We start from the raw sequence: 18,357 nt of genomic DNA, 5'->3' as shown, positions 1-18,357 counted from the left end.
AGGAGGTGCTCTCGGAAGAGATGAGTTTTCAAGAGATTCTTGAAGACAAAGAGGACGCCCCTGCTCTGATAGCATTTGGTAGCTTGTTCCACCATCGGGGAACCACAGACAAGATACCCCATATGTTTTGCAAATCTTTTCTGTAATATGTAAACTGTGCAGTGTCTATTCTACTGTAGTTCCTTATTGGATCAGAGATGATGATGCTAGAGTTGTTATCCGTTTACAGTGGAAGGCAAACTAGATTAACCACATAATAATCAGAGGAGAAAGGAGGCCAAAGGGGTTGTGAGTCAATATGTCTTGCACAGCTGCACTTAGGTGTGTGTCCCACTCAAAAATAGCAACCTTAATGGTCTCGCGGATGGAAGTGAAGCAATACCCGACTTGATTGCTAAGCTTTTGATAATAATGTGCTGCAGTCGTGGCTCCATAGACGGATGTATGCCACGAGAGGAAGTCTGATTCAGAATGATGCGCTGTGACTGTATGAACTTAGCTTTAGCCTGTTAAAAGCATTGTTGGGAGGCTCCTATCACGGCGACCACCCAGCGGCTCTGCTGTTCCACACTAGCCTCCATTTGGACAGTTAGGAAAGCGCCAAAACTAAACAAACTGTCAGAGGCAGAAGAGAAAGTATTCAAGCTTTCATCAAAACAAACTTCACCTCAGCAACAAGCCATGACTGGACATAGAGAAACTGTAGGGTAGAAATACCTTCATCATCGTCTTATGAGTTATGAATACTGGAGTGGGCCATAAAAAGGCAAGTAAATCCTGTTGGATTTAGGAAATGTGTATGTCCTGTGGAGGGGAGTGTAAAACAAGACCCAGAGCGCTGCCGTGCACTTGCACTGGACAGGCTCCTCAGCAGGCTCCTTCTGTTATGGTAACCTCCTCTGTGTTCCAAAACAGGCCTGCTCGATCAGGCAGAACACTGAGACAGAGTGGGCGGTTTAACAGCGAGCCCTGCCCAACACTTCTGTTCAGCCCAAATACAGACACAGGAAACCTGCTCTATCTAGGAAAAGGCAGGCCTCTGCTCTCCCACAAGAAGATGAAGGACAGGAAGTCATGGGCACTTCCCGTTCAGGCAGGATGGAAAGTTTTTGGAGACCTAACTCAGGGTGGCAGTCAGCTTTTGTCAAATGTACAACAGCTCCGACATTCATCTATACTGCTACCAAAGCGTAGCTGCATCTGTGCAATGGAAATGGCAAATGTAAAATGAGACAATTATGTAACAACCATGAGATCAGTACATACACATGGATCTCAATGTGCAGCCAGTGAACCAAAAAAAAAAGAAAAAAAAAAATCAATGGATTACAGAATACATTGTACCCAGATTTTTCATGGGGAAAAAAAAGCAGTTAAACATTTCCTTATTTGCCACATTTGGCCAAGAAATTGTTTAATAGTCTCCTGATGTGACCACAAACCATTTATTTGGATTCAGTCTTGGCTCAAAGTTCATATTTAACACTTATTTTGACGTGTGGTTAAAATATATTCTGGCACAATGAGGCGTTTGTAAAAAAAACAAAAAAAACAAAACAAAAAAAAAAAACTCCCCCCCAAAAAAAACAGTTGCGTATCAGCTGTCCCAAAGAGATAAGCCAAGTGCAATCCATCTCCATGATATTTAGTCAGTTTTCATTTGCACTGGAACAAAATCTGTCTGTCTGGCCACTGGATCATTTGAGTTGGCTTTGCTACTGCAGTATTTATGTGCACTGACCAGGGTCGGTCAGAGGTAGATAGAGGAAATTGTCCGTTTTTGACAGTGCTCTATATTATCCTGATGTGCTCAGCTGAGGAATTCTCTCAAGCTTCCCACTCTAACTGAAAGAGCCCTGAGTGGCAAATCTGGTTTAAATTATAACCACAACTGCCGAGAGGCATGCCCAAACCCAAGCAGACAAATTTTTATAGTGAGTTTGATGGGTGTGTTTATTTCTCACTTTTCTTGAAGCCTTTGCTCCACAGGCCATGGTGTCACTTGCTTATGTCTGGGTCTTGGAGAGTTGAAATAGTTCCACTTCACTTTACTGTAAACTGTAAACATTTAGACACAATAGCGCACGGTTACTAAACTCTATAACAGCTGACAGGCGTCTCTCTCGCCAAGATACCACATAGCATAATAGCATGTAATCTGAATATACGAGAGACTTCTCCCTTCTCGTTAAACTGAGTGACGATCAACATTAGGGGTGCAAATGATGATTATATATTCTTTGGATGATGTTACATGAAAGGTTAAAAGTCTTATACGAACAGACATATACAGATATAAACTAACAACTAGATCCCTATGTCGGATTTGCTACTAGGAAATAGCAGGTACAGACAAATATCAGTGGATTCATTACTTACTGATTCTTAACTGTAACTTCTGCAGTTATAAGTCATACCTGTTTTGTGTCATGTCTTTGTGTTCAGATGTGACAGAGTTATGACTCAGATTTTTGACACAAATTGAAGCAACCTACTGCTGCTGGGACTGTTGATTTTGTTGATAAGCGGCCAAACCATGATAAATAACTTCCTGTTGTTTTCAGAACACCTGCATACACCTGTACACCTGTCCCTTTCACCTCGTGTGGTATCTTTGCCTGATGTCTCTCTCTCTCTCTCTCTCTCCACGCCTCCCTTTGAAAAACGGCTGAACTTAGGTAGAACCAATGCCGATAGTACAAATTTGCCCAAATTATAACTATTACCAATAAAATTTATTGCAGGCGATATTTGAAACAACTTCGAAAAACTCCATGAAAGCCGTTTGCTGTAACATATTCTTGACTTTATTATTTAACGTTCTGAACTGTGAGATCTACACATACTGAAGACGCGCTGAGCTGTTGAGAAAGTTTAGTTTGGAGTTTTGTGGTATCAAAGTCTTGGGCTCGTCTCATCCACAGCACGAAAGAAAGAGAGAGTGTCTTTCTTTAAACGGGTGCATTGGTTACTAGAGCAGCCTCATGTATTATTGAACCATTCAGAGAACTCATCTGCTCTCCCATCTCTACCCCCCTGGGTTTGTTCTTGTGGAGTATAGCATTTACCATCACAGCAACAAAGGAAGTTTATGGACCCTTTTAGTCTGATAGTAACAGGCCTCGTAGTGAGACAGACAGATAGGGGAACACAGAGGAAGGTCAAGCTACTTAGGCCTCACACAACACTGACAACCCTGTAATCTTCTGACCGGTTCGATCCCGCAGCCTATGTGACATCCAGCGTCCATCCAACACAAAGAGACAGCAGAGTGGTTGCTTTACTTTCTTACCAGTATAGTCACTCGACTAGTCTCGGTTCTATGAGGGGAATCTTGAAATCTACCCAACGCATTTTTGTTGAGTCGCATGACTAACAAATCCAGCTTCACTGCATGAGAGGACATGACTTTATCTCTGCAGACGATCAAAGCAGGAACAAGTTCTGTCAAAACTGAAAAAGTCCCGGACGCGCTTACTATAAAAAAAACACAGAGTACACACCCACCTGAGGTAATCCTAGGACTCCCACATCTTGGGAAAATTAACAAAAACTTGAAAAAGCGCACGTGTGCAGGTGTGGCTGATTAGATCAAGATGACTTATGAAGGTAGAGCGTACGGTATTTCATCATGCAGAGGAGCAGAAGAGGCCATGGTTTGTGCTGCTGACCTCTCAAAATGTAACACGGTGTCTTCTGTGCACCGCAGCAGGAGCTCATTACAGGCAATGTTTGACTCAAGTAAACAGAAATGTAAAACGTCACAGCCCGTCACATGATGCAGGACGAAGTCGCACAGGTAAAGGGCGGTAAAAGAGATTAGAAGTGGGGTGATAAAGGGAGGATGAATGACCTCTGCTTGTTGATGTTGAAGCTAAAGTTAATTGGGTGCAAACACAAGACAGGAAACGCTGTGCATCTGCCAAACAGATTAAGAAGCATCTAAATTGTCCATCGGCCATTTTCACAAACACAAAGACCCCCAAGAGGCACAGGGAATCTTGTCAAAGCAATTTAGCTTGCAAATGGGACTTTTCCCACAAAGTTGAATGCCTAACAACGAGGCTAAGCAGTACCATGTGTACTCTGTTGATAGTTGTCTATGTTGCTAACATTTTAATGTTCTTTTTCAGAGCACGCACACACACACACACACACACACGCACACACACACACACACACACACACACACACACACACACACAAGAGCACCACGTTCCCTCCTAGTCACACACAGTGATTCAGTTGCGTATGTGCTGGCCATGGGCGGTTACTGGCATCATTCCTACATAAAATAATAACACCCATCTGGTGGACGGCTCTCTTGGGTCAGGCACATAGCAGAACCACTGAGCATGTCACCATTATGTGGCAGGCAGTTAGGACTATTGATTACAATTACACAACTGCCCCCCAGCTGCTTCATACACTGTACAAACTAACTAAACATTTCCAAACTGCCATTGATTTGTTATATACCCATCAGCCGATATATTAATGATGTTTACATATTGAGTGAAAACAGCTAAAAAAAAAAAAAAAAAAAAAAAGCCACAACAAAACACTTTAACCCCTTTAACCCCGTGTAGCGTGAAGGTGGCGAGGCAGTGTCCTGCGTCGCATCGAAGTGCATCAACAGCCCAACAAACTCAAAGCTGACGACAGCCATCATGGAGCTAATAGTGTTCTCAGCAGGCCTGAAGTGTGGAGAGACAGAGGGATGTGCTCAGCCGAGGGCTCTGGCCTGTTACAAGTCTCCCAGCTCTCCAATCCAACAATAAACAAAGAGGCTCTGGCCAGCGTGAGCCTTCGTGAAAATGCACAGACTGCTGGGAGAGGAAGAAGAGCAGCACAGCGCACTTGACTCTGAAACACAGCGGAGAAACTTCTGCATGACCGGCGGATATATACGTACTGTAATGTATTTTGTAATCTTAATTATGTCATGCGTTTTCCGCTGCTTCAAAAGAGAGACACATTTGCGCCTTGAGTCAAACCAACATTATCACAGGAACCAAAATGGGTGACAAGGCCACAATCTTCCCTTTATGTCCCTGCAACAGTTGCCTCTATTCCTGCTGTGGTATGTACATGTTTTATGGAGGAATTCATTATAAGCTGCGTGGACAGCGGTCTTGTGTGCAGGCGCATTCTTGTCCCACAGAGAGGCTTCAGCAAACACTTGAACTCAACAACGCAGCTACACGCTCATTTCTACAGCTCACATATCCAGGGGCAGGGCCAGATGGTTGGCCAAGGGTGGCACGGAAACCAGTGCATGAAGCGACCCTTACCATTTCCTGTTGGACAGTCAATGAAATGACTACATAGGAACACAAAATCAGTCACACAAAACAACAACAAAGAAATGGAAAAAGATATGAAAGAGATGAAAAATAACCACAAAGAGACAAAATGCAGTTACAAAAGGGATGAAAAACAATTACAAAGAGACGCAAAATAACTGCTCTCTGAGTCAGTATGTAGGTGTGGTAGGAGGCCTTTTAAAAAGGTCTGTGTCCAGAGGCCCATTGTTTCATAATCTGTCAATACAGAACAGCTATTCACTAATATTATTTCATTTCAATTCCCCGTCCCATTTCAAAAGTTTCTGTCCATAAGTTTACCAGCAAATAAACTGCTGCATGCCTGCTGACACTAACACAGAACACAGTCCCAGGCAGAGTTTCTACAAGTTCGGTCAGTCCTCCTTAAGCATGTTGATTTCTCAACATGCATACTTATCCTTTTCTGCCCTCCTCCCTCTGGCGTCTCTGGCAGAGCACCAGAGTGAGAATGAATAAATAATACGAAGGTGTGGTTGGATGTCTGGGATCCTGACTCAGGATTCCATTTCCCTGACAGAGAGCCTGGATGGTGTCTGTTTCAGTTACCTAGCAACTTCTTCCTGAAAAACTGAAACAATCAGACGGAGGACCACAACACCCGGCAGACTTGCACACAACAAAAGGGGTCGACTCCTTTTTCCTCTCCGAGCTCTGTGGAAAATCGACACTGAGGAGGTGCACGCTGCGGGTCCTCGATGACCAGATGTTGTAAAGTGGACGGTCAAATTCAGCTTTATGTCACTCTCACTGGACACTTTTACGTGTGCAGCATGAAATTGAAGCCACGTGCTTTCTCTTGTGAGGAGGTATTATGTCATACTCAGTGCATCCCCGTGAAACTGATGCCCTCACTGACACCAAGAACAAAACACCTCGACCGGGCACTGATTCTTTACAGCCTCTCTAGGAAACAGGACACTTACAATAAGTGAGGATGAAAGTAAAGGTTTGGAAGAACTTTGTGATATTTTGTCAAAAACTTACATGCATTAAATGTTCTGTATGAACTACAAAAACAAACCAAAAAATGTTGTAAAAGCTTTTAATAATGTGCTAAATATGAAAAACTCCACCTGAAATATTACAAAACTACTCCATTCCTCAGTCTGTCTCTCTGTCACATACACTCTCACTTGTTCATCCCAAATCACTCTCTCCCACTCAGTCACACTTGGTCGCTCACTCATGATATCACCTGTAGTTTTTCTATTCTTAAAGCCCACATGTGCTCCCACCCAGCTGACGTAAAGTCAGCTGCCTCTTTACTGTGAAATGTGTGCGAAAAAACCAAGTGATTTCCTCTGACATGATGTCACTGACCACGGCGGTATTAAGGAGGAAGAAGAAGAGGAGGAGGAAGGAGGAGGAAGGAGGAGGAGGTGTGTACTTACAATCAGCACGGACGTCCTCACCACCTCTGAGACACTTTGCCTGAGTTCAGCCGCCGTGCCAGGTTTACCCAGACCGCGCGTAAATTTCCTGGTCTCCGGGTGCGCAGGAGTAGACATCGTTGTAGACATCACTTTGCATCAATGACCGTCCGATACCCACGTTAAAAATGAAGGAGCTTTAGAGCAGATTCATCCCCAGGTTTCTCCGTCTCCTCCGATTCCTCACTAGTGCGCACCGCTAGTCTGAAAAAGCTGGGTCATGTTGCGGCGCCGCTGTTGATTCGCTCCCACCGTCTCATACTTGGTCTGCTTTTTAAAAAGTCAACGTGCGCCGCATTATCCCGGAGCTCTGCCTTCTTCCCTACGATTTCTTGTTGTCATAATAAAGTATCCTCTTGAGAAGTGTTTGATTGGCCGTCCAGCGTCAGTCAGGAGGTGTATAATCTGGTTGTCTCCTCGATGCACTCCGCCCCTTACCGGTTTAAAGGCCTGCCCACTCCAGGCTGTGTCTGCCTGTCTGTCTCTGTGTGTGTGTGTGTGTGTGTGTGTGTGTGTGTGTGTGTGTGTGTGTGTGTGTGTGTGTGTGTGTGTGTGTGTGTGTGTGTATGAGCTGCAGGGCCTGGACTTTGAACAGTGAGCAGTTAAAACAGTATGAATGACTGAATCAATATTTTCCTATGAATACAACAAAAAAAATCAGAACTCTGGAACGTGGTTATTTGCTTCTTGGAGTGTTACTGCCCTCCTCTGTTGGTGGCTGTTGGCTCCATCTGAATAAACTGTTTTTCTTTTAACTCACACTAGAGCAAAATTTCACAGAACCAGAGAACTCACTTTATAACAGCAGAGCTGATTAGATTTACTACCAACACAGGTAACCTCAACCATGTGATTGATTCTTAATAGAAGGGGATACAGTGCTTTAATACATATTCTTTTGACATTACTTTGCTTCTTTTTCAACACACTGAATATTTCTCATGTCATCTAATAGAGGGTGAATATGACTCAAACAGGCTCAGACACGTACAAGCAGCATGGCTTCTTCTCATTCATCACTGTAATCAGGTTAGATATCATTAGTAGCTGAAATCATGACGCTGCTTTTTTTTTGGTATGCTGGGATAAGCACTAATCTCCCTGAAACAAGAGGAGTCTAGATGAATTAATAAATAAATTGAATTTACATTTTCACAAGAGCAGACCAGGGCTCTGAACATTGCTTCTTGTAGCTTGTATTTCTATACACCACAACACTACACAGGATATTTTAGTGTGGCTGAACCAAACTTGTTGATCAATGATGCCCTCTGTAGGTGACGCCTGTAAACACACCGAAGGGCTGCCTTACATCTACGTCTCTCACTTCCGCCTTTTGAGCTGCAACAAAACACAAGCAACACAAATCAAGGTCTGAATAAGTTTTTTTTTTTTTTATTGCTTTCATTTCCAAAGAGCTCTCTGTTGTCTGGAAAAACACTGCAATTCTACGCAGAACTGAGGTTGTCCATCTCATTTGCTTCACTGCAAAAACCCTGTCAAATGCATATTTCCATTCATTTAGAACCCATAAAAAGATCTGTATACGGGAGGCAGCCTAGATCAGTGAGGGCGACAGCGCTTAGAACTGAAAGTCACTATTTTTTTTCACACGTTATCCTTAAAGCTTTCAATTACACTCATCTTCATAATACAATGATTATGAACATGTCTCACATTTTGTCATACAGCTGAAGCGGAACTTCAGGTTAATTTAAAAAAACAAAAGGAAAAACTGTCTGAGACGTTTTCATACAACAAACATCAGCAAATATATTTACTTTACTTGAAATGGCATTAGTGGTGATGGCAGCTACCTCTGGCCACATTGTGATCAATCCTAGGGTTATGTCAATAATACAACAAAATAATTTCATATTTTCATCACCTTCTTTTTAACAAGAACACATTGTGCTGGGCCAAGGGTGAACACAGCATTGACCTTTAAAAGGTAGCCTGTTTTACATGATTTAAAATTTCATGGTATACAGTATAGGAGACACTTCTTATCCCCAATGTAACAAAATAGCATTAAAAAGTCCAGGACATTGATATAAACCAGTTTGGCACTGAAGTTGCAGGATATTTTCAAAGCAGCTGTTTTCAATAAAGTGAACAAGTAGACAAAAAGGTTATGACAATGCAATGATACTTTAACCATCTAAGAAAGAATGCTGAATATCTATATCATCATGTTACTGCTGTAAAAACAACCAATGACAAAATGTAAAATCAGAAAGATAGGAAGTGGTTCAGACCATTAGAAAACAGTATAAAATGACATCCTTAAAAAGAGGTTTCAGAGTTGAGAGTAAAAATGCCAAAAAATGCAGTCTCTGATGCAGTCTAAACCAGCGGACATGTCACCATTAAAGCATTAAAAAGCACCAAATGTGCATGGACACATGTACAAATGTCCCAGATATGTGTAGAAAAGAAAAGCAAAGAGTCCAAGGGGGACAGGAAGGGCGGATGCCACCCGAAGGAGACGGCGTGTGGAAACAAGTCAACTCAATGAGGATGGGACTCTTTGCTGTTCAGCACACGAGTGCGACTGGTGGGGACTGTAGCACTGCGGATGACCTCCATCCACCTGCGGGAAGACAAGAGGCGTCTTTATCAGTCTCTCCGACACCCAGGACACCACAAAACAGCATATACATTTAGTAAATATGAGTGCGAATGATAAAGCCTCCGTACCTCTCAAAAGTATATTCACTCTCTGTTCGGAAATAATAGATGTGGGACTTGAAATGCAGTTTGAAGACGTAGTCCTTGTGGATGTTTTCAGACTCTGAGGGGATGGTGACTGAGTAACCCAGCAGAGGAAGGCTGGCCAGTGGATAATCATCCTAAGGAGAAACAGACATAGTAAATGACATTGAATTAAAATTGAAATATGTTGTTAATAGTTACAAAAAAAAACTATTTGGGATGAAAGAAAAAGAAATGGATAATTTAAAAAAAACCAATTACAGTGAAGGAAGAAGTGTTCAAAGGTAAAAGTGACAAAATCATAATGCAAAAACAAAAAATACTCTGTTATATGAAACGTCTTTTTTTATCTTTTGGGATAGTTTTATATCTTTACTTTGTCACTTAACACCATTGAAAATAGCATAAAAATATTCTGAGCTACAGTTTAGCCAACCTTTTACAAAACGATGGGAAATTTACAACTCACAGTATCTGTTGCACAAATATTTTCTGAGGCAAAAGGTGAGATGAAAAACCACCTGGGAAAGTGTTTTCACCTCTAATATGACACAAAGATTTGACATTCAATACAGGGGTGTGATGCTTTTAAGCCCAGAGGAGGGTAAACACATTGACAGTGTGGAGGTGAGGAGGGGAGTGGATGCGGGAGAGGTTGTGGTGCGTTCACAGGACAAACAGCACAAGCTGAGCGTTCATCACCTGGTGAGACTTGTAGAAAAACAGGCTGAAGTTGGTGAAGACCACCCAGAGCTTCTGCCAGCCGTTGCTGTTCTTGAACTTCCTCAGTAAATTTCCTGACAGCTGATTCTACAAAGGAGGAAAAAAACAAGTTTTAAATCGACAACCACACAAAGTCATACACATTACACTGTAAGACCACTAGCTGCATATGTTTTTGACTGAATATGTGCAGGACGGGCTAATGAAATTAAACTTATATTCTTATATTGTGCTATAAATATACTTTTCCTTAGCACTGTATCTTTCTGATGATGTTTTATTTTCTAACAATGTTTTAAACAGTGGTTCCCAACCTTGTTTGTCTGATCTACCCACAATTCCCTGTCAAATTAGTGAGATACTCAAAGTACCAATTCATCAACACAAACTCTCATGTTCAAAACTTAAAATGCATTTTAAAATGACTGTTAGCTATCACAATTAACTATCTAAAAGTGGATATTTTTACAATACAGATATTGATCCTGGCATTTTTTATGTGAAGGTGTTTGCATTCATACTTGTACCTCTTTTCTCTCATCTCTTCTCAACCATTTATTCAAATCATTTTTTAACCATTTTTTTTTTGTGTATTTTATTCCTAAGCACAAATATGTTGAATATGTCTGTTTAACCAAACTATAACTATAATTGCTCTCAATTACTTTAACTACTCCACATACTCTCCACTCTCCCCCTGAAGACCCCTGGTTGGGAATCACTGGTTTAAACGATGAACTAACTATAAGACGTGATGAACTGAGAGCAACTTGCAACAGTTTTTGTCTCTTCTGTTACATTAGGATTTATGAAAATGATGCTTCTACAATCAATTTCATTTTGAATCTTCAACTGTCAGTCATAAATTTCTATAAAACCAATTAATGTATCACTGATCTGTACAATATGAGGCAGCAGAGCAATTTCTATCAAGCACGTTGTAACATTGCCTCCTATGGTGCAGTTCAAGTAAACACAGACACAGGGCCTCTCCTGTCTGCCTGGCTCCTTTACCTCTAGACTCCTGCAGGATTCACTAAAGGAGAGGCTCTGAACACGGTACCAGCAGATAACAGACAGAGGCACTGGTCCCTGGCCACTGGGGGGCCCCACCAGGGGGGCCAAATTCTCACTGACTGGACTAGGGTCCTCTACCACGGAGGAACGCACAGACGCATGGGGAAAAGAGAGAGACAGAGAGAGAAAAAAAACAGGGACAGGGAGGGAAGGACAGAAACACAGAGACTGAGTTGGTGAAACACAGGCATGCAGTGGCAGGGGTTAACACAGAGGCCGACGGTGTGTCCAGGCAAGGCTGTGAAGAGGACGTTGTTACAGAGGAAGAGCAGAACTAGATCAGGACACAGCTAGGTTGTAGGGAGGCTACATCCCAAAACAGGATCTGTTCTGTTAGTGTGAGATGAGGACGTTTAGCACATCTACGTACTGCTCTCTCTCTATTTATAGACAGTCAGAGATTTCAAGTGCCAGGAGGGGAGAAGAAGGACAGAACCACACAGGAAAGCCGCAGTTGTGAGATTAGATAAGGAAGTCAGGCTGACTACTGTTAGCCAGAGGAGGGAAAGGTGGGAACAGTATTTTCACTGAGGCTGAAAAAATAATAAATAATAAAGCAGCTTCAAATGCAGTGACTTAAGATAGACATTTATCAGATATAAAAATAGCTCAATATTGATGCAAGGTCTTTGAGGCTCATCTTTTCTGTTTCCAGCAATCTGCATGGAATGTTTTTTTTTTTTAAAGAGCATATATCTTCAAGGTAACTTGGGAAGTTTTTGTCCAGTGGTGGCAGTACAGAGCAATGCTATTAGAAGAGGGGGTGTGCCGTTTTGTTTGTGTTGTGTGAGGATGCACATGCACAAGTGCAAGCCTGAGGGTGACATGACTCATGTCCTGCCATTGGTTTCTCCCTGTTCCGCTGATTGACAGTTGGTGGCGGTAATGTGCAAAGAAACAACGACAGTAGAGAAGAACAAGAACGCTCGCAAACATGGATGTAAACAACGTGTGATATAAAATGTTATGATATTTAAAGTTATAGTCAATATTTTTATAAAACAAAGTACCAATTCGTAGTGTGAAAAAAGTGCACCAATGTGAGGTCAGTTGTAAGATGCATTTTAGTAATTGTGATAACTCTGGTGATCCTTTCCTTAACTTTTAATTTACTATCATCATTCGGTCAAAATTGAATTGCTCAAAGGAGCTATTTGTAAGTTTTGCTATCGCTATATACCCAATGTTAGAATTAAGAGCTGTTTACTTACCTGTCTAAAATAAACATTGAGTTAAGCATCCAACTTCATCCTTTTACTCACAAAGAGCTGTCTCCAGCGGTGTGAAGCAACACTCTTTTCTGCTATTTCTATCACTTCTTTTCTCCTTCTGAAGTTATAAGTAGCATGCTATCCAGTTAGCCCCTGCCTGGTCAGATTTTCTTGTTGATTTCTGATACAGCGTCATTGCAGCTCTGAATGCTAATGTTGGCTATGTAGAGATAACAAAACTTACAAATACCTTTTAAAGTAGCCATAATGCATATTTTCATATTAACAATGTGACAATGATCACATCATAGAAAACTGTAGATGCACAAAGTAAAGAAACAACTTAGGAGAAAATTTGAAAGAGTTGCTGAAGATCTACCTTCAAGTTCTTAGAGGAAAAAGTTTAATCGAGTTCTTGTGTAAAAGGCATGTATCGATTTATCAATCAATTTTTCACCCAGATATTTGTATAATTTGTTCTCTGATTCTTACTCATTTTTAAATTTGAAGTATTCAGATTTTTTTTATTGTGAAAAATACATAATGAAAAGAATGAGCCTTGAAATCCTTTTGACATTAGCAATAAAAATAAGGTGATGGAGCGCAGCACAGGAAGATACTGTTCCCACCGAGAGATAATCAAAGTGTATTCAGATACAGCACAGACTCAGAAACAGAGGAAGAAAACAGTGAGGCAGGAGGGGAGGGGCAGGTCTGAGGCTGAGTGCTGAGGTTTGGCTGGTACCTCCACAGCTATGCTAAAGTCCACCATGGACACACTGGTGTTCCTGTGCCAGCACACGTGCACCATGGTGTTACCACGGTGAGGGGCAGGCCTCTCCAGCGAGGTGTGCGACGCGGTCATGTCGTCTTCAGACTCCGCCTCCACCGAGGAGTTCTCAGGGCATTCTGGGAAAGTCAGGAGGTTGTTACTGCTTGACAATGAGCAGGGTGATGAGGGGAGAAGGGCGCTCAAACACAGACAGTGTCAGATCATTCACAAATCAAATGCAGTATTGTGTATCTAGAATTTCCATCTGTGACTGTTTATCCACTGTTTTTTTTTTTTTCATTCCTTGTTGCACTAATATTCAACTGTGTGTTTATGCAGCAACTTACTGTTGTCTGACAGATTGCTGGTCAGGAGGTCAGATGAAGGCCCATTGCTGGTTTTTGCCGTCTCGATCGCCATCTTTATGTCCTCCATCCACTTCTCCATCTCTGGTAGTGAACTAGAGTGAACAACACACAAATGGAAAAAGTGCTCAGCATGTCTTTTGAGCCAAACAGGCATGAGTCACAGCAGGAAGGCCTGGTGGTTAGAAATAGTCCCATTAACAAAAATGTCACAAGCCTGAGCCACGTTAGTCCAGGTTTCCTGCCAAATTCTCCTTAAAAAGACACGAAGACTCCATCTGCTCATTAATGGAAACTGGACAGAGAAAGTCTTTATTTTTTTAATTTTTTGTCAGTGTAAAAAAGTGCAAAGCTGACTATCAAGGACATATTGTGCAAAAACAAACAAACAAAAAAGACAGTCAACAAACTAACAAACAAAAAACCCTGAAAATATGTGAGGAGAAAAGATAAAATCCTAAGTACAAGGTGAATATCATCATTATTATCAAGATGATTGCCTTGAAATCAGCATCTATTGATGAAAATATTGGCTGTAAATAAAAATATGGATTACATTTTTTTAAACCCCCCAAAACACGTTTTGCTATTGTTTTGTTTTTCTGTATTTGAGACCGTAATTACAAATATGTCAGGAGCTGCCAAAGTTAGAAACAGCATATGTGAAAGTAACTTTGGAAAAATAATGTGCAGAGGAGTTTTCATCCCTTCAGAATACCTGCAGTTCTTCCTTCTCTGGGTGCAGGTAAGGCACAAGGCTATCTAGCCTGAGAGGTAAAGCCCAGGGCATAGAAACTGTGACTTTGACCATAAATCTTAATTGCTGTGAGCTCGCTGTAATTAAAAATGAGCTCGAAGGAGAAAAACAGCGGAATAATTTGTGAGAACTGCATCTGGCACGAGCGCACATCTATTAATTCTCAAAAATCCTGACACTTCAGAAAAAGAATCGCGCACCCAGGGAACTTTCGGTTAATTTTAGGGTCAAGGTACGAGGTGCCCGTGCATTGTTGACAGGGGCCGTTTTTACCTCGCTGCCACCACCACCGACTGGCGCTGTCCAACCAGTGTGAAGGCGTGAGGCACACCCCACTCGTCTTCACTCTCTCTGATCTGGAAGAAGAACACAGAGACACAGAAAACACATTAGAGAGCGGCGGTATCTAGGACAGCGAGAACCAAAATAGACAGAAAGGCAGAGAAGGAGGGAGTGAGGATGAAAGGGAAGTGAGAGAGAAGGCAGTTGTCCTGAATGTGTGTCTGTGTGCCTGCGATTGTACGTGTGTGTGTGTGTGTGTGTGTGTGTGTGTGTGCGGTGAAAGAGCTGCAGTTCAGCTGTTGGAAGCAGTTTATTTGCAGTAATGACAAACTGGTGACAGGCGTTTGAAGCACTTCCTATTCAGCTGCGAGACACAGCTCTTACTGTCATGCCATGGAGCGGCAGCTGCCCGTGCACTTTGAACTGATTGGTGGCCGTCATCCCTCGACTCGTGTACAAAATGACGTCGTTGAACTATTGACAGAGAGGCACAGAGAGAGAAAATGGAAATTAACAATCTTTCAAATCAACTCAAATTACACTGTTTTAACTTCACTAAATCAAATGCACATACTCCAATAAATAGTTCTCAGGTGGCACAAACAACTTGTCATAATTACATATTCTTTGGCACAATGCGCCACCATACATGTATACTTCTACATTTTCATTGCTTTGTATGTAAGTTACATTTCTGACCAAAGCAAGCACATATATAGAACGCTTGCATGCCATAACAACATGTGTTATTTTTCCCAATAAGAACATCTGTAGTTGCACTACATTTGCCAAGCCCTTCTGAGTAATGTATAGCCGGAAAAGATAAAAGCATGCTTATTTTTACACTGACTCACTAAACTAAATAATAAGATTAGTCATATCTGAAAATCTGAGAAAGTGGGTGTTACCAGGAAAAACATTCGTTGCTGTAGGCCTTTTCCAGACAATTTGCTGAGGCAGCCTAACCTGATGAACTCCTGAGAAAGAGAAAAAAAACCCCAAAAAACACATGCATCATTTGTTATTAGACACATGGTATAAGACATTAAGTACACATTTGGAATCCTTTAAGCTTTAAACTCACCCGACCAGGAACAACAAGATTGTCAACGCCAAGCAAATCCTTCTTCAACTCCAAAAGCTTCTGGAAGTTCTCCATCTTGACGAGGCTTCCCTGGAGCTGGTCCACCACCTCAGACACATCTGCCAGAGCAGCTACAGACAAACCACGGGTAAGAGATTATTGGAAAAAAATCGTCTGTTAGATTATTTTGCTGACCTATAAACATTGGTGTGAGCGTAGTACCTCTGCTGTCCCTGAAGTCCACGTGAGTAGCCGGGTAGTGTTTACACAGGCGCTCCAGGATCTGCTTGTAGTGAATGAGGCGGTGCAGGGGCCGCAGAATGAAGACGTTGAGGGGGATGTAACAGACCTTTTGCAGCTCAAAGTCCCTGCAGAGACCCTCCAACTTGCGGGAAGCCCTGCACGCCTTCTCCAGCTCCAACAGAACTTCAGACTGCTTGTGCAGGTTCGCAGTCAGTGGCTATGGACAGAATCAAGTTGGAGAATGGCATGAACATGACTTCCAAAGCATTACCTAGTAAGAGTTTTACATAGAGTTACGCCCCACCTTTAAACCTTGAAGGTTCTTCAACATGACATCGCCAATGCGCTGGTAGTCTCCTTTGATGTGAGCATTGGAACGTCCTTCCCTAAAACAGGTAAACAGAAGCAGTTTTTTATCTCTGAAACATTATGAGTTCTTCTTTCAGATCACTGAAAAACATATTTTTTTTATTTAAAAGACTTATTTATAACTTCTTTTAAACTCTCTACTTTTACAGCGTTTCTGAAAACATATTTTACTATTTTTAATAGCCTCATTCAATCTGGGTAAATCTGTCTCCTTTTTATTTTGTACTTGTAAAGCAGGTTGGGACATCTGGTTTTGATAAATGTTATATAAATAAACTTTATCATTCTTGTTATTATTGAAGACAGTGAAGTAATTGTGTAAGCTACACAAAAGACCTTCAAGCTCATTGATTATTCAGATGAGTTTCACCTTATGGAAGAAAAATTCCAATGAAGTTGGAGAGAGCTGTTTAAACTTTCAGAGAGACCCACCAGCAGGTGTCTCCCTTGAGCACTTGACTTTCCCCATACAGGGAGCAAAAGTAATGGGCTGCCATTACTGGATTCATTCAGAATATTTTTCAGTGTGGCACAGCATTTCAGCAGTAGCTTTAAGGAGACGAATTTTTGTCTTGAAAACACTCTCCTCTCCATATATGACAACTTTCTAATCACGGTCACACTGACAAAGGTACATACAGTATCTTCTATATATTATAATATTTGAATATGCAAAGCCATGAAAGAGATACGTAGTGCTGGCTAATTTGCATACACATTTGAATGTGGTTCTTATCAGCAGCGCTGACTTCGTATCACTTCCAGTTTTAATTTGGAGTTCTAACGATGAGAGGCCAACATGCGCTTTGAAATACAAATACTGTATTATACTACATGTCTGCAGTTAATGCCTGTAGGCTTTATGCATCACTGTCTGCATGTCTGAGTGTGTGTGTGTGTGATTCAGTGTGTGTTAGATAAAGCACAACATCATTAAGGAGATCAGACAGCAGAAACCCACGGGCAAGGAAAGGCCAGCCATGGTGCAGCATGACTGTTGCCATGGAGACGACAGCTCCTGAGGTCAACTAAAGAGACCGGGTCGCCCTCTCAGACAAAATGCCAATAAAACTATTTAAAAAAAAAAAAAAAAAAAAAAAAAAAATGGGGCAGAAGTTGTGGTGGAATGGACCAAACCCAAATCGTCGTATCACTGGACTTCTTAACCCCGCAGGGAAGGGAAGATGTGTGGGGGGGGTCTCTCACCACAGAGCCAACCTCTGCTCCACCTCCCTGAGAAAACCTGTGTGGAACTTGTGCAGAGGCTCGAAGGTGGAGAGGATGGTGTTCTTCAGAGAGTCTGGAGTTGCCTCATCTTGTCCCACAGCGCTCTGGAAAGACTGCAATCACAAATACACACGCAGATGCACTGAGCTTTCAAGCAATTAACATGGAGAATCTTAGTTTACACGTTAAGAGTTACACTTATTTTACATCCAATTATCCCACACATTTCAACACGGAAGTATGAACCATGATCATCTCTCAAGGGAAGTTAGAAACCAGAAATGAAATCCCTTATACTGTGATGGATGTAGGAGTTAAATCTCTACACTTTGAAAACTGAGGGATACAACCATAAAACTTTTTCTTTTCTTCTTATCTGAATCAAAGGTTTAAGGGTAGAGGGTGTCATATGCTGTGCAGATTGTATTGCCCTTCAAGGCAAATTTGTGATTTTGGATAAGAAAAATACACTTGATTCGGCTGGTCGATGATAATACAAGTACCAGGAGAGATACCTGCTGGATTTTGTGAGTGTTTTCAGAAACGATAAAGTGACCATGTAATAAATATCACTTGGATATCGAAGGTGTGAAAAACATTTTGGAAAAAAGTTGCAGTGATAAGACTCATACTGCGTATTTGCCGAGTTTTTTTTTGTGTGTGTGTGTGTTCTGTGCCCCTAGTGCTCTGGTCTCATTCTTGTTAACCAGTTATCCTTTCTCACAAACGCACACAAGCCTGTTCAGGATCATTA

The 18,357-nt window shown here is 41.7% G+C and overlaps 2 protein-coding genes across 5 annotated transcripts in view; both read right to left on the bottom strand.

Annotated features, from left to right (window-relative positions):
* The window catches only part of zmp:0000001200 (dedicator of cytokinesis protein 9), a 78,115-nt gene extending 70,934 nt beyond the window's left edge, over positions 1 to 7,181 (bottom strand). For all 3 annotated transcript variants that reach the window (XM_056389410.1, XM_056389417.1, XM_056389415.1), the window contains exon 1: positions 6,740 to 7,181. In XM_056389410.1, coding sequence (XP_056245385.1) covers positions 6,740 to 6,868 — 129 coding nt within the window. In that variant the 5' untranslated portion in view covers positions 6,869 to 7,181. The remainder of the gene's footprint in view (positions 1 to 6,739) is intronic.
* A 964-nt stretch (positions 7,182 to 8,145) lies between these two features.
* LOC130177559 (FERM, ARHGEF and pleckstrin domain-containing protein 1) overlaps positions 8,146 to 18,357 on the bottom strand; it is a 51,411-nt gene continuing 41,199 nt past the window's right edge. Inside the window, exons 16-27 of one of the 2 annotated variants that reach the window (XM_056389420.1) lie at positions 17,583 to 17,716; positions 16,312 to 16,393; positions 15,987 to 16,224; positions 15,765 to 15,895; positions 15,589 to 15,657; positions 15,065 to 15,154; positions 14,672 to 14,754; positions 13,624 to 13,736; positions 11,231 to 11,367; positions 10,196 to 10,303; positions 9,479 to 9,630; positions 8,146 to 9,371 (exon numbers count right to left, since the gene is read on the bottom strand). In XM_056389420.1, coding sequence (XP_056245395.1) covers positions 9,290 to 9,371; positions 9,479 to 9,630; positions 10,196 to 10,303; positions 11,231 to 11,367; positions 13,624 to 13,736; positions 14,672 to 14,754; positions 15,065 to 15,154; positions 15,589 to 15,657; positions 15,765 to 15,895; positions 15,987 to 16,224; positions 16,312 to 16,393; positions 17,583 to 17,716 — 1,419 coding nt within the window. In that variant the 3' untranslated portion in view covers positions 8,146 to 9,289. Of the gene's footprint in view, positions 9,372 to 9,478; positions 9,631 to 10,195; positions 10,304 to 11,230; positions 11,368 to 13,249; positions 13,414 to 13,623; positions 13,737 to 14,671; positions 14,755 to 15,064; positions 15,155 to 15,588; positions 15,658 to 15,764; positions 15,896 to 15,986; positions 16,225 to 16,311; positions 16,394 to 17,582; positions 17,717 to 18,357 lie in introns of both variants that reach the window. The other variant, XM_056389419.1, reaches the window with a different exon arrangement.

The sequence above is a fragment of the Seriola aureovittata genome, chromosome 11 (assembly GCF_021018895.1).
Source record: "Seriola aureovittata isolate HTS-2021-v1 ecotype China chromosome 11, ASM2101889v1, whole genome shotgun sequence".
Taxonomy (NCBI): Eukaryota; Metazoa; Chordata; class Actinopteri; order Carangiformes; family Carangidae; genus Seriola; species Seriola aureovittata.
Note: the sequence above shows the minus strand (reverse complement) of the source record. Positions and strands in the feature narration are given on the sequence as shown.